This window comes from Puntigrus tetrazona, chromosome 12 (genome assembly GCF_018831695.1).
Source record: "Puntigrus tetrazona isolate hp1 chromosome 12, ASM1883169v1, whole genome shotgun sequence".
Lineage (NCBI taxonomy): Eukaryota > Metazoa > Chordata > Actinopteri > Cypriniformes > Cyprinidae > Puntigrus > Puntigrus tetrazona.
Window position 1 is genome coordinate 11,101,834 of NC_056710.1, and position 21,023 is coordinate 11,122,856.

General features: G+C 37.5%; 1 protein-coding gene across 1 annotated transcript; it reads right to left on the bottom strand.

Annotated features, from left to right (window-relative positions):
* Positions 1-17,584: 17,584 nt before the first annotated feature.
* On the bottom strand, positions 17,585-21,005 carry zfp36l2 (zinc finger protein 36, C3H type-like 2). The gene is made up of 2 exons (XM_043254109.1): positions 20,808-21,005; positions 17,585-20,049 (listed from the first exon to the last, which is right to left on the bottom strand). The coding sequence occupies exons 1-2, from the start codon at positions 20,847-20,849 to the stop codon at positions 18,955-18,957; spliced, it is 1,137 nt and encodes a 378-aa protein (XP_043110044.1). The 5' UTR covers positions 20,850-21,005; the 3' UTR covers positions 17,585-18,954.
* Positions 21,006-21,023: the final 18 nt, after the last annotated feature.

The following is a 21,023-nucleotide window of genomic DNA, read 5'->3' on the forward strand; positions in this document are numbered from 1 at the left end:
AGACCTTAATTAGTACACCAGACACAACAAACCTGATGACAGATCAGCATAAAAAGAAAATTTCTCTTTTATGCCCAGGCCCTGTGCCACAGAACTGGCAAAGCCCACGCTGGAAAATAGTTTCCATAAGATGGCTCCCATGGGTTTATAAATAAAGCACATACTGAGTGAGTTACTCATAATCTTCTCCATGAAAAATCAATCTGACTTGTTTGGAGAGAAGTTGTGTGGGGGTAATAGAATATTGTAAACCGTGCTAACTTGTACCATGTGTGGCGATCTCTGTCTCTGACTTTCAGCTTTTGTAAATCGAGAGTTATTTTTGGTCCGAGCTGTAGTGATGAAGGACATATGGACAGCTGCAGTGAGGAACCATTCTGCCGATGCTTTTCCTAGATGTTATGGTTTGGTATCATTAAAGAAATATTTCAGCAGTATCTTTGACAAATACTTTTGCTTGATTAGATTTGCAGTAATGCTGAATGTATATAAACATGAAAATATATCACACACTGTTGGGTAAAAATATTGACTTTTCAGTTTGATTGCTTTCTCACATGAATAAGAAGTCTCAGATTTGCAGTTAGAATTGAATGCATTGCAAAATAATGACAGTTAAATCGTATCTTTCTATTGAGCTGTTCTCACAGAGAACATGCATGCAATAAGTGTAGTCACAATTTATAAGCAAATAATTTGGCCGTTTTAGTGATTAATAGTTGCCAAATTACTGCATAATTATCAGTATTTCCATACTCCAGTGATAGCAAATGCTGTAATGTAAAAAATACTAAAGTCTAAAAATCCAAGAAATGGTTTGTTTAATAAGTAACCAACTGTAAAAGAAAAAAATAATGAATTGAAGTCAAACTGAATACAAATTACAATTGAATCAAAAGCTTGTGAATCTGAATACAATGAGAAAATTTGTATGCATACTCAACGCTATTTAACGAAAGCAGGGTATCAGAATGAATTAGTTAATCTTCAGAGAAATACAGAAGCAAAGTATGGCTACATTTATATGTGCTCACAGCTGTATCTTTACATATATGGATGTGGCAAAAGGCAAGGGCTGGATAATATTCTCTCCAGATGTATCCCATCTCAGGAAGATCTCCTCTCCCCTGACCCAACTCCCTCCTCTGCCTCTGATGTCGTAGGCCATATAAACGCCCCCTCTCATAAATATTATTTCAAAATGGGATTTAATAACCAGCCCATGACGCATTCTCCCCTCTTGAGATCCTTCAGTGGACATCAGAAAACACCATAGGGGGAAGAAGCAGAGAAAAACCAGAGAGTGAGCTCCAGAAATATCTTAAAAAATACGGGTAAGGTATCAATCACATAATCTGAATCCTAATAAGTAGTTAGATGCATACTAAAATATGTGTTTATAGACGAGGTGCAATAAATAACCTAAAGGTGCTCAGAGGTCACACATCTGGATTTCCTACTTTATCATCCAAAAAAGGTTACTGCCCCCATCAATGTCAAACCGTCGAATATAAAGAGCTTTCTATCTTTTTACCTTCGTCTTTGTTTTCAAGAGTTCATTCTTGACACTATAATGCATTAAACTGACAGGCTTTAGAACACAGGCAGACGTAGGGAGGTTTGCAAGCTTGATACCTCGTGTGCGGGACACCAAGGAGAAAAAGATGAAGTCCAGACCTCTGAAAAGACCCACATATGCAATCCAGGCAGGGGAGGGTTTGACCCAGAGCCTCGCTAATCTCCAGCTGAATTATCCAGAAGAAATATGTTAGAGCACTGTGTGTGTGTGTGTGTGTGTGCACAGGAAAAGACGAGGGCAGGTCAGTGGAAATAAGTTATGTAACCGACTCAAGGGACGCAGAGGAATAGGAGGTCATAGGAGGGGCCGACAGTGAAGCGGTAGGAGCGAGGGGGAAGGAAAACTAAACACAGAGCTCTCCTGACACCTAAACATGGTTTTATTCTGCTGCATCAACACATTAGGCCTAAACCTAAATCAATGGATAGAATTCATGCTGTTTTTTTCCCCCTCCAGCTATTGTATACTAAAGCTGTTCAATTTACAAAAGAAAAGTCTATTCCGCCACCAGCGTAGCAAAATGAGCACAATGTTCCTGTTTACAAAGAGCTCCTTAGAAAGCAAATTGATTTCTCACACTCTTTATGGCCGTATGCTTTATCCATGTTCTGGGCAGCTAGGTTTGCATGCTAGCGCCGATCTCTTTTTCCTCTTTATTTAAGAAGCAATTCAGACCCGTATTCATCTTTCCGCCAGTGTTCCTCGCAGGCTCTCTGTCTTTTAGCGAAAGCAAAAGGCTTTCATAAGAGCTGTGCAGCTGTTTGTCTGCATAAGACTGGACATCAAAAGCGTCTTTGGGAGCTCTTTTCTCTATTAGAGGAGAGAGTGGAGCATGCAGGGGTTTGGGGCTACATTCCACTAGATCATTGTTCCCAGAATGCACCTTTATCTTCAACTTGGGGGACCCAGCGGAAAAGGGGTTTTAATCACTGCAAAGCCTTTTCAGAGAAATATTGTAAGGACTTGTGTTCACATGAGTGAGAGAAGAAGAGGAGAAGGGGGAGAATTGGTTTTATTCTTTTTTTTTTTCTTCTATTCAGGTACCACAATCGTCATTTCCACAGTAGTAGTAATAGTAATAGATGGTATGTCTTGGTGGTTTATATCGTGCATTTGACATATGCATTATTAAACCTTAAGAGTGAGACGATAAGCAGCTTTCCTTATTAATCAGGAGAATGGGATGACACATCCCTGTATTAAGGGTTTTGAGCATGTGTGATCATACACACCTAATGTAGAACTGCTGGTCAACGTTAAGGGAGAGTTAAATAAAAAATGAAACCTCTGTTATCATTTGCTCACCATTTTGTCATCCAAAACCTATACAGGATGTTTATTTCATTTTATTATTTTCTTTCTTTTTAGATCTACAGTGGAACATAGTAGAAATGATTTATTCATTAGGTATTAGATTATCAGTAGGTATTTGTATATAACATTCACACATTTTGACACTTGAATATATGCTGAAATGTACATTATGGACAGAAACAGCATCAAAAATTAAATTTAAGTATTAGATATTTTTTATCCCCTGACCACTTATTACCATCCTAAACAATTATAACAAGTTATAAAATACTACTATATAGATATTTTGGTAACCAATTCTCACTAATAAAGTTGCTTATTATCATGCCTATTATTGCCATATTGGCTGTTTGTCAATATTTGTAAAGCATATTCTGCATGACCATATTCTACATCTAGGTTCTTTACAGCGACGCAATAAACAAAACATTTTTCATCCACAAAGAATTATTCAGTCAAAATTTGAGAAGTAATTTGAGAATAAAGTACAATAATAATAATTTGCATGGTTTCATGTGATACGAACGTTTGATTTAATTACCATTGGTAGCACGGTTAATTGTAATGTTTTTTTTCAGTTGGTCAGATCAAAGTGTGGCAGACCTACAGCTACACATTCACTTCATAACATTAGATTCATCCGCGCTGTAGATTCATCTGCAGTACAACCCACACATAGGAAATAATTCTGCAAGGTGCTGCAATACCAAGTTTTCTAACAAAGAGGGCAAAAAAATAGGCAAAACGTACATACTGCAGATTTAAATAAATGTGATAGTGATGAACATATTTGAAAGAAGTTGTTAAATTACACTATTCATATAGTTCATATATATATATATATATATATATATATATATATATATATATATATATATATATATATATATATATATATAGATAGATAAGATCACAATGCTTCATTAGACTTCACACCACAAACATGGACTTCACATTATGAGCACCTGTCATAGACAATCACACATACATGTATAATATCACTGCTAATTGATGATACAAGTGTCTGTCCTGTTTGACCGGTTTGTGTGTTACTGTTCACAGTCAAGAAGCAATTACACAAGTGTTTTTTTTTTCTTTCACCATCACGGAACTTACATTATCTCATGTCAACACTGTGAGATTTTTATTTGTGTCTGTTTGTGAGGGGCAAGTCTCAGCTGGTTGGAGTGGTGTGACTGTTAAAAACAGGTGTGGGCATGCCTGTTGCTTTAGGATCAGTTGTAGATCTCTTTCTACATACTGCATGTCATTCCAATTCCAGCCAATCTCAGCTGTTGCAGGGCAGCTCAGAAGATCAACCCCTTCGATCTTCAGAATCCTGTGATTGTTTGTTGCAGGAACGTCACGTAGAGATACGTCAAAGATATGGTGGCAGTTGTTCACCGTGGTGGTGGAGACGGTGTAGGAAGACAGAGTTGCCAAGTGCAGAAATTGATGAGCCACTTTGTTCTGCTATCCTCAATGAAGTTTCTTGTAGCTCTCTCGTAAACTCCAGTGTTCTTCTTGGTCGAGTTTTACTGAGTTAGAGTTCCCCTCTGGGAGTCTTTCTTCATCATGTTCAGACAGAGAACATTCTCTAGGTCTACAGTGATAGACTGCACTCAAGAGATGGAAATTTTACCCCAGCGATCCATATGTTGCTTTCAAATCTTAGGTCTTGTCATTTTGTATATTTTAATGCCTTTACTGGGTTATAAATTAAACACAATAATGAAGTCTATAAAATTACTCAGATTTATTGGCGTCTAGTATATGCTGAATTCATCTTTGTGTTTTATATCATTTATATCGCTCATCATGACACATCTTCACACCTCAAATAAATGTTTTAAGTTACTGACATTCTCAGACAACTCTCAGAAATAATGGTACAAAGCCGTCACCTTTTCAAAAGGTACATTTTTGTACCTATAAGGTTAAATTATGTACACTTTAAGTACTAATATGTACCTTTAAGGTACCAAAATTGAACCTTTAGGTACAAGATTGTACCTTTTGAAAGAAGGTAACACCCCAGTGACAGCTTTTAACTTTATTTCTGAGAGTGTTGTTCACATCCATATCAATGATCCTTATAGCACCCATACATGACGTTGATAGAGCGTTTAAGCTCAAATAGATTGCATGTTCAAACATGTTGATCTTGGGTGAACCTGTTTTACTCTGAGCTTGTACATCTTTATTATTGTGACTTCTTGACACCACTTGGGAGAAGCAAAAATTATGAGAGTTAGGATACTTCACATATTTTGGTGTTTTACAGCTCATACTTGACTCTTGTTTAACCATGCATCATGCTTAAGGAAAATGATCGCATTTGATCAAAAGTAATTTCATCTCACCAGTCTGATTGTGTTCAGCTGAGTGTCCATTGATGCACTGTCATGTTCACTTGGACATAGCAATGGCATGTTAACCACACACCTGCTGCAGACCAGGGGACCTCATGATGGTGGATTTATACCAGGCTGCTTTTGATGCTTTATTGGGCTGGAGACCTGTCCAGATGGGCCTTGTAAAAGAGGCCAACAAACCCGCACACCTCCTGCCTGGTCAATCTCTATAAACCTCCAAATGAGATTCACAACGCAGACAGCAGCAATGAGGGGAAAATAAACCCAGAATGCAGACCACAAAAGCCTTGACCGTCCACCCCCACCCCAGACTGGACAGCAGGAGATGGGACAGGAGGCAAGAGAAAGCGGGCTGTAAATACCCGCATGTCTGTCTCCATGACAGCCTGTGGGACATTCAAGGACAGTCCCATGAGGCTTCATTGCCAAGGCCTAGTGCACATTGGCATTGTGGGCCGCTGGTGTGCCCGTTACTGAGTGAATGGAGATTTTAATCAAATGAGTGGTTGACATAGAGTTTGTGTGCAATGTTTACAAAGAACCACCTTACAGTTGGTTTAAAGTGAGACTTGTTTTCATCTAACTTGACATGAATATAACTGTACAACGCAAAAGAGTATAACGCTAGTATAACACAAAATATATTTTATTAAATACATGAGAACTAAAGCTTTCAGTCATGAATGTATTGTAAAAGCGGTCCATGTGTCTTATAAAGTCTTGCTATAAAAATTTATCGTTATCACTGACAGTCTGTGAATCAAGGAGTTATACCTGAAAATCTAATTATTTCGGTTGGTGGATGAATCATTAAACAATTTTGTGAATTTAATTAGTGGATTAAATAATATATATTAAAAAGGTACAAATCAGGACACCGCTATATATCTTATAAACTTCTTGAACAGTGGTGCAAATTTTTTTGTGAAAATTTAAGTAAATGTTTATACATTGTACATACATATGGTTATATAACTGCATAATTGCATAACTTTACTGCCACCGTCTCCTGTGGCCACATAGTAAAGTATTCATCAGATACACACTTCTCTGATCTCTAGTAGTAGATCAGCTTGTACCTTTTTCCTTACTATTTCATGAATATTTTGACTTTTCACATACTGTTTTTCTGCCTAATAGGTAAGTAGGTATATTTGGAGACAGGTTTGAATTTTTAGTATCACTTTAGTATATGGACCGATTCTTACTATTAGCTCACCTATTATTAACATATTGACTGTTGACATATGTTCTGCATGACCATATTCTACATCCTTAATTATACTTTTTGTTACTTTTAGAGCTTTCATTATACTAACCATTATATGATATACCTCGAAAAAACTCATAAATACCTCGAAAAAACTCGTAAAATGAAAGTCATACATGTTTGGAACACAACGGTGAACAAATGATGACAGAATGGTTATATCTATATATAATAAATGACTTGTCTACACTCTTTTTTCCAAAAAAAAAAAAAAAAAAAAGGCACATTATAGCTTCTGCAGCTCACTATCCCAGCCAGGGAGAATGGACGTGGAGATCCGCGACCTGAGATCTTAATTCCGTCAGGGAGCGCATTCACTGGAAATGTTAATGACAGTTTTGTCATGCAGTTCATTACCGCACCCATGACTCCTCTAGGCCCTCGCTCAGAAAGACAGAAAAGAGAGGGAAGGCCTTTAAGCTTGAAAGAGGAAAGAAAAAAGAAACCTTTTTCAGACCAAGCACAAAAGACACAGGGAGATGCTGAATGTGGTGGCTGCCAAGCGCTGGGAATTCATGATTGGGTTTTCTTCCTCCTCATTGGCAGTGGTTCCTGCTTGAAAAGAAGGTCGAGGGGCTAAGTTTGCTTGAAGCGACAGATTGCAGATGTCTGTATTGGACTCTTTGAAAGTGTGCCCCCCTCCTCTCCTCCACCCCCAGGAGAAAAGCCCCATACAGTACACTGTTCTTTACTCATTCTATCACAAGAGCTCAGGAGGACCAGACACTTTTCTAAGAGTTACCCTTGAAAATCCCCAGAGCTGAACACAACATGGGATTTTAACTCTAGCTTAGTATGCTGACAGGGCTGTAAGGACCATAGACATCGAGAGGGACACGTTCCCCTCCAATACTCAGAATAGCGGTTAACCGATACTGCCTTTTCTGTGGTTTATCCTTGAATTATATTACATTTGATCTCCCGGGTCTTAAATGTGCGGTTACATCCTCGTCTGCTGAGAGGATATACATTCTGTCTATATGTACTTTGCTTTATAAATTAACATTACATTGAAACTGACAAGACTGGTCCACTCACTGCTCTTGTTCTTCAGGCTTTCGAGAGGTTCTCAAGTCCGTGTTGTACGGCACATGTCAAGTGTTGACAGTGTAACCCAGATAGAGGGACGAGAACACAGATCCCAGATGACCTCTCCCCTACTTTCACACACACGCTAGCGAACCCATGTTAGCATGACAGATTAAACACTAGAAAGGTGAAGAGGACTAATTCAAGTAGAGTTCTTTAAAAATTAAATATGCTTTTTACACCAATAGATTATCAAACTGAATTGCTGTATGTTTGTAACCTGTAGAAAAAGATGAACAATTTTTGCTGAGAGTGTCATACACATTGTAAATATTAATATCATTTACACATTAAAAAGTAACACTTGCTGTTCTGTCATTACCTAATAACTACACAGGAACAACTGGATAATGCAATATTACTACTAGTAGTAGTGGTAGTTCCCTATTATTACTCCCAAATAACTATGAAGAACTACTATATACAGGTTCATAATATTGCGAATAATGTAAAATGTATAATTAATTCTGGGAATGTGATGGTAACCTTCTAGTAATAACTAATTATTTGGACAATAACTGTAATCATTGTAAGCTTTTGATGGTTTGTAAAGTATTTGATAGTTATGAGTTATGAGTCAAGTATTATTGTAATTATTTGGATCAGTATTCTAAAGTTAAAATCATAGTAGGCATTGTGAACTTTTTTTTAAAAATCTATTATCGTAATTCCTTCCGGTGGATTTGGTGACAACTGGAGTCATTACTCCAGTTACCAGGATCTTAATTTTTGAATTAATTATATTAAAATTAATTATATGCATCGCATTATTCACGTGAATTATGAAGCTGTATATAGTAGTTAATCATAAAGATAATGGAAGATATGGAAAAAAGCTAATTTGTTAATAGTTACTAGAGTGTTTTGCATCATTGCATTACTCAGTTGTTCCTGTGTAATAATTAATGACAGAACGGTATTCTAAACAGTATTCAGAACAGTATTCAGTACAGAACAGTATAAAGTAGTACTTATTATGATAAATTTTTATGACAATTCAACAGAACTGAAAAAATTGGGGTAAAAAAGGTTTCAAACAAACCGACTTGCGAGGTGGTCTGATACCACTAGTGGTGCAAAAAGCACACTTAATTTTTAAATAACACTACTTGATTTTGTTCCCTCACCATTTTCTTATTAGTTACTAGTTATTCATTAAAGACAGAACAGAATTCTAAAGCGCTACCTCATATCACAGTGATTTATCCACATCAGACACTTCTATTAGCATTTCTAGGAGTGAATTTTAACTAAAACAAAAAGATTTTGTTCAATGTTTAAAACAAATCCAAAGACCGTTTTGATACATACTTTGTGAAAATGATTTATTTATTAGGGTCATAATCGAGGAAAAAAACTTTTTAATCAGTTCTCTTGTGCGCAAATGTCTTCATGGATTACTATCAGTTGTGTGAGAAATGATGTGGTGGCATTCTGCTGAGAAGCCCCTCGAGCAGGTGGCCTGAAGTGGTTCACCGCAGTAATTGCACAGCTCCTGAAATTACGCAGGAGAGTTGAGTAATGGGAGCTTCTCGCAGAAGTCCAGATGGTAAGGCACCTCTTGGAGAGGAACGGTACTGTTCCCCTACATCAATTTAGAGCTGGAGGAGGCCTCTGCCACGCTGCCCCAAGGGTCATGATACGCAAATATTTTCATCAGACCACCACACAGATTCTCAAGGGAGTTTACACTTCCTCTCAGTCCATCAGTGATGATGCTAAGTCTGCAGGCCAGGCCAGTTCTGATCACACAGAGGCACTCAAATCTGTGGTTCATGTCAGCTTCTCCTGATTAGTGCTTATCTTGTGGAGTTTTTTTTTTTTTTATGCCTCGTCAGCACTCTGACCACAAGTCTCCTGACTCAAACAATGATCATGTGTATGGTCATTTTGTGGTGGTCTGTAGCTGACCTCTCATTTTATCGTACAGATTTTATACTGCAAGAGACACAGGTACAGAGATAGAATATCAGAACGAGTGTGAACAGACACAGAGAGCCTTAGATGTAAAAATAGAACGAGAAATGTAGACAAGCTGAGGGCATGCAAGGTTATGAAGCGACTGGTAAACATCTATCTATCTATCTGGAAACATTTAAGCATTGTCAAACCAGCATTCAGTGTTTGTCTTTTCTTCGAATTTCTGATTCATTTTAACTTGAATTTTGAATTTTTACTTATTTACACTCACATTTGTCTTACAATTCTGCATCCTGCATTTCATGAATCGAATAGCAAATTAAAAGGCATTCATAATTAATTTCTGAATGGTATACACCTCCCTGCTTTGCTGAACCACTATTCTCCTAAATATTTCTTTGTCATAATAGTAATCATAGAAAAGAGAAATAGCATAGCTTTAATTAAACCAAAGGTGATCACAGATCTGTGAGGAAAGTCTTTGCTGATATTATAATAGGATTGAATCTACTATTTAAGAGGTTTAGTGTTGTTTCCTGTGCAAGATTATTACAGTAGCAAGCATCACTGTATGATATTGCACAAAACTGTGTTTTTGCTCAATAAACTATAAAATAAACTCTTTTTAGTGTACCATCTTTTTGAGTGTTTTGGTCAAGATCGCTTGACCTTGGTCTAAATCCAAGTTTGAGTCCACCCTTGCTTTATAAGAAATGTGAAGAATGTGAGCTCCTCTGCATGTAATGTATTTGCAGACAAGCAGCAATAGCAAACAAATTAAACTTAAAACTGATGGAGAATGCAGAGATGCAAATGACATAGTTACATGAATAGTTTTTCACTTCTGTTAGGCCAGATTGCATCACCGTTACAGAGTTCATATGAAGCGTACTTTTCAAAGGAACTCAGGTGTGGTTCACCAGCACGCACCCAAGTTTGAGAAATAATTTGCACATCAATCAAACAAACTGAACTCTGACGTCAAATAGATTCAGATTCTTTCAAAACAGATGTTACCTTGGTATTTTTTCTATTCCTTCTGAAGAAAAGTAGCAATCCAAAAATTGTTTGAATTGCTGAGACATCATATGTCATTTGTCTGCTAATGATTTGTCATTCATTTTTTAAACATATGATAGACAGCACGTGGATGTATGTACAGCAAGAGGACGTGCCCATGTTCACAGAGTTACAGCCACAATTGAGCTGTTGACCTGCAAAGGTTTACAATTGCATTATCTCATGGTCAACCATTAATCATGGGTTTACAGAGGGGTATAAGGTTACACAGCTTAAACTACCAGGCATACCTGGAAAACCAACACTCCATGTTGCAACGTTTGTCTTTTAAAAACACTTAAAGGAATAGTTCACCCAAAAGTGAAAATTCTGTCACCATATACTCACCCTCAAGTAACTGAATGAATTTCTTTGTTCTGCCAAACACAAAGATATTGAAAAAAGTTTGTAACCAGGCTGTTTTGGGTCACCATTGACATCCATAGTATTTTTTTTTCCTACTATGGGAGTCAATGGTGCCCCAAAACAGCCTGGTTACAATCTTTTATTTTTCATTATCTTCCTTTGTGTTCGGGAGAACAAAGAAATTCATACAGGTTTGGAACTGTTCGAGGGTGAGTAAATAATGACAGAATTTTCATTTTTGGGTGAACTATTCCTTTAAATGTCACCTCTAAAACAGAGCTTGATGCTAGTTCATGCTAATCTTCATGCTAAATCCCAGAGTGTGTAAAACCTGCACTTACGCAGAGCTGTTTTGCCATTTTATGGTCCTGCAATGAAGATAAAGCAAAAGCTTGTCAGTCTAGCCTCACAACGTTTATCAAGCGAAAGAGATATTATGAGATGGTCTTGTAAAAACAAGTGAAGAAATTGATCAGCAATCCAAAAGTGTCTGGATTTTCTGGAAATGTATGCTATATTCTAAATTAACTGCTGACATTTTAACTGATGATTTTCTTTCTTTCCTTTTTTTATTTAATTTTTGTTATAAGGCTTTGTGGAATGCAAAAGGTACTACACATGCAATGTTTTACATAGGAAAGATAAAAGCAGATGTTAGTATAAAGATCAATCCCTGGGACATAAATGTGATTTTATAAACTCTGATTTCTTGAATACAGTGCACATCCACATAGCCAGCTTATTTAGTGTCAGTTCCTTAAAGTACTTTTCCTTTTTCTAGTGACTAGTGGTTTACCCTGGAAACTTCAGTGTGTTTTCATTTTATGTTTATCTATGTGTGGTTTGAGATCCATCCAGATTACAACAAGACTCCTTGTAAGCCTCTAGAATACAGAATTATTCAAGGTGAAGATAGGTAAAATGTTTAGCTTTAGCTGTAGGTAGCTATGGATTACATGCAGACATACTCATATGTCATTTTCTCCTTCGGGGCTGAAGTGTGTGTGTGTGTGTGTGTGTGTGTGCGTGTGTGTGCAGCACAGGTGAGCTTCATGACTGACTAATATTGACTAATAGATAGATGTCTTGAGGGTTTTACTAATGTATATTTAGTTATGGTATTTCATATATACGCATCAAAACTTTTCTGTGGTTCTCCAGTATTGGATCCTTCAAAATGTCATGTGAGGAACCCTAAATGGTAACCATAATATCAAGTCAAGATAAGTTGGCCTAATTTTGATATAATTTTAAAGCAGAGTATGAAAGTGACAGAATTAATGATAATACCAATGGCATAATTTAAATGTTGATTCAGTTTAGTTCAATGACTGTTGTTGCAGATTTTGTCAAATACGAATGAATTTGATTTAGCTAAAGCAGCTCCAGTGTACACAATAGAATAATTATTTAGTGTTAGTGCCATTAAATCAATACTTAATATTAATATTGATATATTTTACAACTAGCAAGCCAAAGGCAACAATGACAAGGAATGCACATTTAATCCAGACAAAAACAGAGGACAAAAATATAAAAAATTTCCCTGATCCATAAATTAATCACAGGGTGTCATTGCCTAGATATGATTTTTATAGGAGAGTCTTATCTGTTTGACGTTAGTTTTTATATGCAATCAACTCAAAGTGCTGTAAAAGTGGTTGGTCCTATTTTCCTCGAGGAGCAAAGTCCCAGATTGTGAGTCAGACAGGAAATTGTTTATATGCTCTGATATTCGCTCCGAGCCCAGTCGTCCTCTAGCCGTCTCATGCCTGTCTGTTGATTTGTGAGAGCCAAGTCACAGTGCGATGACTGTGTGGTGTTAGGTTTCTTTCCAGTCCCTGGAGTATGCGAAAAATGAAGCGCACATGCAGCACAAGTCCAGAAGAACATCCAAACAGCCTCAGAGTTTTGTAAACATGAAACACAGAAAAGATGGAAGAAGTATCTGAATGAAGTCTGAATGCGGATTCAAATAAACATCTGTGGAGTGGTCCAGACTCAGTGTCTTTGGATCTCTCTGATGGTTTTTACCACCGAAGTGTTGCAAAAGGCTGCGGCCAGTGCTGTGGCCTTCACATGGTGACTGTATCTTATTGTTCAAGAGTTGAGAGAGAGAGTCTATTCTCTGAGTTACATTTTTTTGTCTGTTGACAGATGCCTGGGTGTACATGCAGACGAACGTCTTCTGAAATTCAGAATGTGTCCATCGCTCTTGACTGTGGTTGGTATGTGACTGTCAAGCAAGTATTTTCACCTTGTCAGTTACCTGACAAAATAATAATTAGTCATGTCTGAGTTCAACCAAAGCTGCCTTTAACTTTAGCTTGGCTCCAAAACATAGTGACCTACCTCACCGCCCGCCTAATGAAAAATATACAAATATGACTCAAATATCACATGAAACTAACAATTAACATGTAAATAAGACCAATGTTTAGTAACTTATTTACTTTTTTCATTGTTTAAATTTATCAAGACTGGAAATGTATTTCTTGGCCCTTTGAAAATATATTTCCCTTAGGTTGTAATGTTTCCAACATCTTTACGACAGCTGAATATTTTAGTCAGAAAAAACACTTTTTTTGCAGCGCATTCTGGGTTTGCCTTCTACATGAAAAATATGTGTAATGCTGATTAAAACCAAAAAGGAGGGATTCTGATTGGCTATCAATGCTTTTATTATTCATCAACTAGAAAATCGCTCTGAAAGTAATTCCGGAGTTGCTGTTCTGTTATTGTTACAGTTGCTTGTAGTTACTTGTTATTAAACACAAATTTGGATTTTTGGATCTTTTTGGTCTTTATTTAACCCATAGAAGTAGTTGGGTAATGATTACACGTGAACATCCCAATTCTAGTCAGGAGAAACAGAAAGGCTATTCTTTCTCATCAGCCTTGCGCTCAAGGTCAGTTTCGTGTACGCTTCATGACGTCACTGTAGTCTCTAACACAGCAAACTGTATGTTAATGTGTGTGTGCTTGACCTATTTAACAGCCAGGATAGCAGTGGATCACAAAAGTGGCTTATTCACTGTATGAGTCAACATCATAGACTTAGACAGGGGGCTTTAGTGCTTCATTAAAGATAAGTACATTTAAACTGATGTTGTGAAAATAAGTGTTAATGAGAGCATGACTTCAAATCGATCTTTACGGCACAATAAGAATGTATTAAGTTGACAAGTTTTAAGTCACTTCACATCTGCACACAGTGGAAGTCAAATTCTACCTAGGAAAACAACACTTTAGAATTGGTAACTATTGACTATGATTTTTCCCTCAATAAATTTGCTGCTTATTAACTGTTTGTAAGGTAGTTGTTAAATTGGGTAGGATTATGGATGTAGAATAAAGTCATGTAAAATAAGACATTAATATGTGCTTAATTAGTACTAATAAATGGATAATTTTCTAGTAATGAGCATGCTAATAAGCGACTAATAGGTGTAACTGAAAATAAATATTGGAAAGTAAGAGTGAAAATTCATTAAATGTAGATTAAAACAAGAAATATCTTTTTAGAAAATACTTTTTGTGTGCAAAAATAATGATTTTATTCAACAATATCTTATTCTTAACAACTGTTTTAAAAGGGTCTTTTGGGCCTTGAACATGGTAGTTGTGTCGCAGGGTCAGAAAGCTCTTGGATTTCATCAAAAATCTTAATCTGTTTTTTTTAGATGAACGAATATTATGGGTTTGGAACGACATGAACGTGAGTGATTAGTGACAGCATTATAATTTTCGGTTGAACTATTCTTTTAATATTGAGAAAGTTGAATCTGTGTGGCATAAAGTAAAAAATGTGAGGAATAGTCTCAATTTTAAGAAATGAGGTTACAGTTGTGAAATGCAAAGTAAGAAACGAAGCTTTGAGAAACAAAGCAGCGTCTCAATTTTAAAGACAAAATATATAGTGCTCAAAATAATTTTGCGGTCACAAAAAAGACTTGGAGATATTTGGAGTAAGAAATGTATGTAAGGTTGCAACTGTGAGAAATATAATTTTTACACTTAAAATGGTCTTATTTTCAAGAAACAAAGTTGTTTTTGTAAGATATGGACCAACATTTAAAAGATTTGTCACACTGTTTCATACAAAGCCGCAACTGCAAGAAGCAGTCTCTCGATAGGGGGAAACAGGCTTCCATAGCAAGCAAACATCACCACATGAATTCTGTTGAGTGAACAGGTTGTGCCATTGTTCTGTGCTGTAGTATTCTGATTCAAGTCCCAGATGGGCCTCTCATTTCCTTTAGTTTAGACCCCTACTGAGTGCGTTGCTCTTTAAGTGCTCTTTGAATTCATTGTTTTGCACTGTGGGCACTGTGTGACACGGCAGATTCATCATGCTCGGCGGTTTATTTCTGTGTCCCTGATTCTATTATGCCAGTGAATCCATCCACTGTAGAGACTTCCCGTCCCCTTGAGTCCATATGGTGGAGTTTGTCTCAATCCAAGCATCAATAGCTCCACTGGAATCCAGCCCATCTTGGAGGAAACTAAATCAAGCAGGCCGATAGCCTTATCAGGCCAGTAAACTCTTAGCCGCCACACCCCTCTGAATTCGTGTTTATGGATGTGATGTGCTCTAACTTTTCTTATGACTCACTGAACTATATTGTGTTGGCTTTCCCTCGGTTGCTCTCAGATAACGCTTAAGACAATACAGCTACCGCAGAGGCAGAACACATGGGGTTATGAGTATAGGACTGTTTGCTCAAGGAAGGAAGTGTTCACTTAGCGCTTTTTAGACTCCAGCACTTGAGGAAGAGGAGGAGGAGGGTGGAACTTCCTTGCCTTGTGCATGGAGGCACTGAAACTTGCACCAAGCACACATTTCTGACAACAAAACAGGAAAGGCACAGGCCAGTTGGTTTGTTTGTCACAGGTGCTTAGTTGTTGCAGATAAGCCTGAGCCAAAGCGGAGCCTGTCCTCGATCCCTCAATGCAACAATCCTGTTCTTCAAAATTTCAGACTAAGGGCTAAAAACAGCCACACCCAAAAGAGACTATGATAAACTTTTTAGCATGATTGTATTTCATGTTTTACTATATGTATAATATGTATGTATGTATATGTCTGTGTATATATATGTATACATGTATAGATATATATACAGTATATAGATATATAGATAGATAGATAGATAGATAGATACATAGATAGATAGAGAGATAATTAGTAGATAGATAGATCAATAGATTAGGAGACACACAATGTGACATACTATTAATAATTAATGATTATTATATACAATTTTCTTCAAGACACATTTATAGGGTTTGTAACGTATGACCTCTTTATAAGCATTTGTGTCAAATCATTGTATAATAAGTAGTGGGGGTTATGTTATATTGCTAGTGCTAGTGCATTTTGCAGTTTTTGTGTACATAATATATGTGTGTGAACTGTATATTTATTAACAAGAAACACACACACACACACACATATATATATATATATACATATGTGCGTGTGTACAAAATCATTCCAAAAGTCATTTTGGATGCGATTAATTATCGCCCAGCACTATATATTACATAATTACATCCATTTTATATAAAATTTTCAATAGTACAATTTAATAATAAAATCTAATTAAACAATTATCTTATTACATGAGAACATGGAGTACTTTAAATCCTGATAATTTTAGCTTTTGTAAAGGCTGTCAAAGAACATAACTCACTGTGACTCAAAGTTTGACAAAGTGTATGCATGCATATCTGAAAAATGGCCCAGAGCCTGAAGCCTACTTCACATAAATCACAAAAGAGGGGTGTAGTGGAAAATATCCAAGAGGAACAGCTCTGCTCCCAAGAGTCCCTAATCAGCTCACAGAGTGGTTTCCTGCTTTTGTGAGATGTGGTTCATTAATGGCTGACAACCTTTCTTTTGCACACGCACACTGACACGCAAAGGACCCCCGCTACTCTCACACACGCGCACAGTGGATCCAGATACATTCAAACATAGCTTCGCATATAAGCATTTGACCGTTTATCAACCTTATCGTACATATGCTTGTGAGAGGCCATACATTACAAACACTCCAAGTTAAACAGGGTTGTCTAAGAAGTTCTTAGTATGTAAATATTTGCAAAGCGCCTTATCTTCACGAGCAGACCCTTAACACTGATACACATGTCTGCCTGTGTTTTCCTAATTACATTTCTTATAAGTACTGAGAATTTCAACTGCAGGAGACTCCGTAGGCTGTTTTTATATGATAGCGAACCCATCTGTATAAACCAAAAAATAATTCCATTAAAGATTCCACTATATGCTCCAGGGACATTGTTGCTTTTCTAAAAAGGAGGGTCTAAAAAGTTTCCTCCCCATAAGACCACCACCACACCTCCCTCATACTTCACTTTCTGCCATTCACACAAAGCAGGCCTCTATTGAACGTTCTGTCAGGAGAGACCAAACGCTAGGGCATTGAAGTAGCTATTTGTCCCTGAAAGAAAAGCAGGAGGGCGGGAAAACAGACTAGAATAGAGTAGACAATAATTTACAGGACACTGCATGAATAAGCCCTGTGCTGGGAATTAAGCAACTCTTATTTCCACCGTGGAATAAAAAAACCCTTAAAACATACAGAACTTGTTCAAAAATGCCTTTATTAGAAGTTCTATGGAAAATATATATATATATTAAAAAAAACAACAACATACAGTACAAGTTTACTCTGCACACTTTGAATACATACTCCATCTCCAGCTGACGTTCGTTTATTACATTCAGTGTTGCTTTACTTCCTCTAAAAAGTTAAAGTAATAGTTATTAACCAACTACGAAACTTAATATCCCCAGTCAGCATGTCTAGAGAAGCACAGTTGAAAGGCAGAGTGTCTTTCATTAGGAATGGTGCGTTCAAATGGTCTAAAAGTAGAAAAATAAACATTGAAATAGCATCTCATTCACCATAAAAACAAAAAAAGGCATCTTGATCTATGAGCTACATTCAATTCAACTGGCTTTAAATATACACCAAAGCAACTGCTTTATTAGGTTAAACTATGTGGGATCTTCAACCCCAGCAGACACGTATTAGCTAGTTATTAACCTCTAGATAGGAGAGTGCTACATTCTCTGGCACTAGACCGCAATCGTCACGCAACTGTGTGCAAATGGACACTTTTTTTGGTTGTTATTATCGTTGGTATAAAAAAAAAAAAAAAAAAAAAAAAAAAAAAAAAAGAAAGTCATACTCGTAGGTGTGAAGTCAGTTAGTTCTTTACGGCCATAAAGACATCATAAGACAGGCTACATTCTACAAATGCCCATAGATCCTCTGACACTTCCCTCCCTCCTGTACAAGAAATCACAGAGTGACCTCATCAGGCGCTCCCACTTTTTTTTTTTTTTATATATATACACACACACACACACACAGTAAACAAAATTGAAATAAATAGCATACAATCTTAAATTACTTATTTACAGTAAAATAAACAAGTTAACAAAAATATATTATTGTGAGACGAACCCAATGGTTTCCAGATTAATATTGGCGATCACAACTTAAACAGGAATATAAGTGTATTGCTTTAGATTTGATAAATACCATATGGACTCAATTTATCCTTGAAGGCTATACTTTCACATGACAATAAATAAGTTAAATAGATTTCAAAGCATGAGGCAAAAATGCAATGATACCACACAATTATAAAAAAAAAAAAAAATATCTGCAGTGACATTCCATGACCAGCTTATGAGTCCCAGTTCTTGTGCTCTCACACCACTTCCAAATTTATGGAATGTTTTCCCAAGATAGTTACTTCTACATATGCCTTTTTCTAGACTGCTGAAGCCATCATCTTGGTAAGGAAAAATGAGAAAAGAAGAAATATAATCAGATCTCAATCATGAGACAAACACTTAGAGATAACCAACGGCTGAGACTGATATTTGACCTGAAACTCATGTTGGCACTACTTGGATAAAAGGCTATAAGAATAATAGCAAGTCAATCGTCTGAAATCGACAGCCTGCTGAAGATTGGCAAACGTCTATTTGCGTCCATACTGGGTGACTCCGAACCGCTGATTGTGCCGGAGGAACAGCAAGAGCCGCTCAGGTACCCTTCGCGGTCTGAGAGGGAATCTGGTGGGCTCGGTGGAGAATCGAACACTGGAGACTCTGAGAGTGGATGCATGGAGGGCAAGTGGCTCATTTTGAAAGGTGGCGATGGGGGGCAAGCGTTGGTCTGGATGTTGCTGTACAAGCCACCGCTGCTCTGATGGGTAAAGGAACTGTGGGTTTGAGGGATGATGGGGGCAAGAAAAGCTTTAAGATCCTGATCGGGGAACGGGAACGCATTCAGACAGGGAGAACTGGGAGTGAGCGTGCAGGGGAGCGGCGGGGGCGTGCGAGATGTTGGGTTGTCAATCAAAGCGGACTCGTTGCTGCAGGAGCTGGAGAAGCCGGAGAAGCTCTGGCTGTGGTGCAGCTTTGGTCTTTCCCTCGGTCTCAGGAACGGGTTCGACGACTCTTTCTCTTCCAGGACACCGATCTCCCTGCTGAGCCTCGGTTGAGCGTTACTCGTAGCAGCTCTCCGCTCATCTGCGTTGTGAATGAAGTGGCAGCGAGGGCCGTATGGGCAGAAACCAATAGTGTGGAATGTGCGACACGGCTCGGTCTTGTACTTCGGGTGGCGGGACAGGTTTCTCAGTTCGTGATAGCCGTGAGCGAACTGGCACTTCTCCCCGTACTTGCATGAACCGTTTTCCTCAAAAGGCCTGCAAAGTTCAGTTTTGTAGCGGGTCGAGTTGATCTGAGAGCCGGGCTTTTGTTGAAGGATTTCCTGTAGTTGTTGACTGCGTTCCCCCGTGTCACTGAACGCACGGTCTCGGTACTTGTTTTCTTTATTCATGAAGGCAGGTGTCGAGCTTTCGAAACCGATCTGGAGCCTGTTGCTCATGTTGAAGTCCATGTGGTTTGTTGAGTTACTCCTGAAATAACCAAAAGGCCTGTTGCTGTTGGAAGCAGCAAGCGGGACCCCGACATTCCTCTTTTCCAGCATATTGTGGAGATAGATTGCGTTTGAATTTGGGACTTTTTCCTAAAATAAAAACAAACTTTCTTAGCATGGATTTCAAGTAGGTTTAAGAGGTAGAACCATTAGTTTAAGCAACAATTAAAAAACAGGAATTACATTTTATTATAAACTATTTTACATGACCATCACCCTGTCAGAATGACTAAATCAAATGATCATTATTAATGATGGAAGCTGTGTATGTTTCAAATGTGTACTAACTTAAAAATAAATAAATATTACAAGACAAACCCCATGCATTTCTATGGTTGCCGTTTTATTTGCTACGTGAGGTTAAGATTGTATGTTGTTCTATGTATTTGAAATAAAAGATGTAAAAAATTAAAAGTGTTATGTGGCACGTTATGTCTCACATATTCGTTCATAAAACCTAAAATAAAGGTTTTAAGTTGAAGTTACAGCTTATATCACTACTGTGGTGCGTTTGTCACAACAGCCTTTCTTATACATGACAGCTTGAGACCAAGAAATTGATTTCAAAATCAACTTTAATCTGTAACATGCATATATGTGGATATTGTTTCAACGTTTGTGGAAAAAATAACGCAAAAACCCCGTTTAAAACAACCTCAAGTTTGCCAGTCTCCCAAAACCGCGTTATTATGAGCTCCAGAAGACTAGTGAGTAAACACAGAGCTCTCGTGTTACAAGTTTGCCAGCGAGGACAAATCGAGGAAACAAAGATAACAAAAAAATACTAAAATAAGCTGAAGGGTGAAAAAAAAAAACCAGAAGTGAATAAGTCAAATATAAACTCTTACCCTGTCGAAATCATATATGGAAGACAGCACCGAAGCGGACATTTTCACTATTGAGTTCCAGCTCAGGGGGAAAAAGTTTTCGGACCGAGAAAGATCCTTGTGTACTCAGAGAAATCCACGGCTGAACGGGGTTTGCCTCTTCAAACGGAGTTGGAAAGGCGCTGGAGTTCTTTGGAGTTGAGCCGCGCAGGTTTTGGGGAGTGTCGTACATGGACA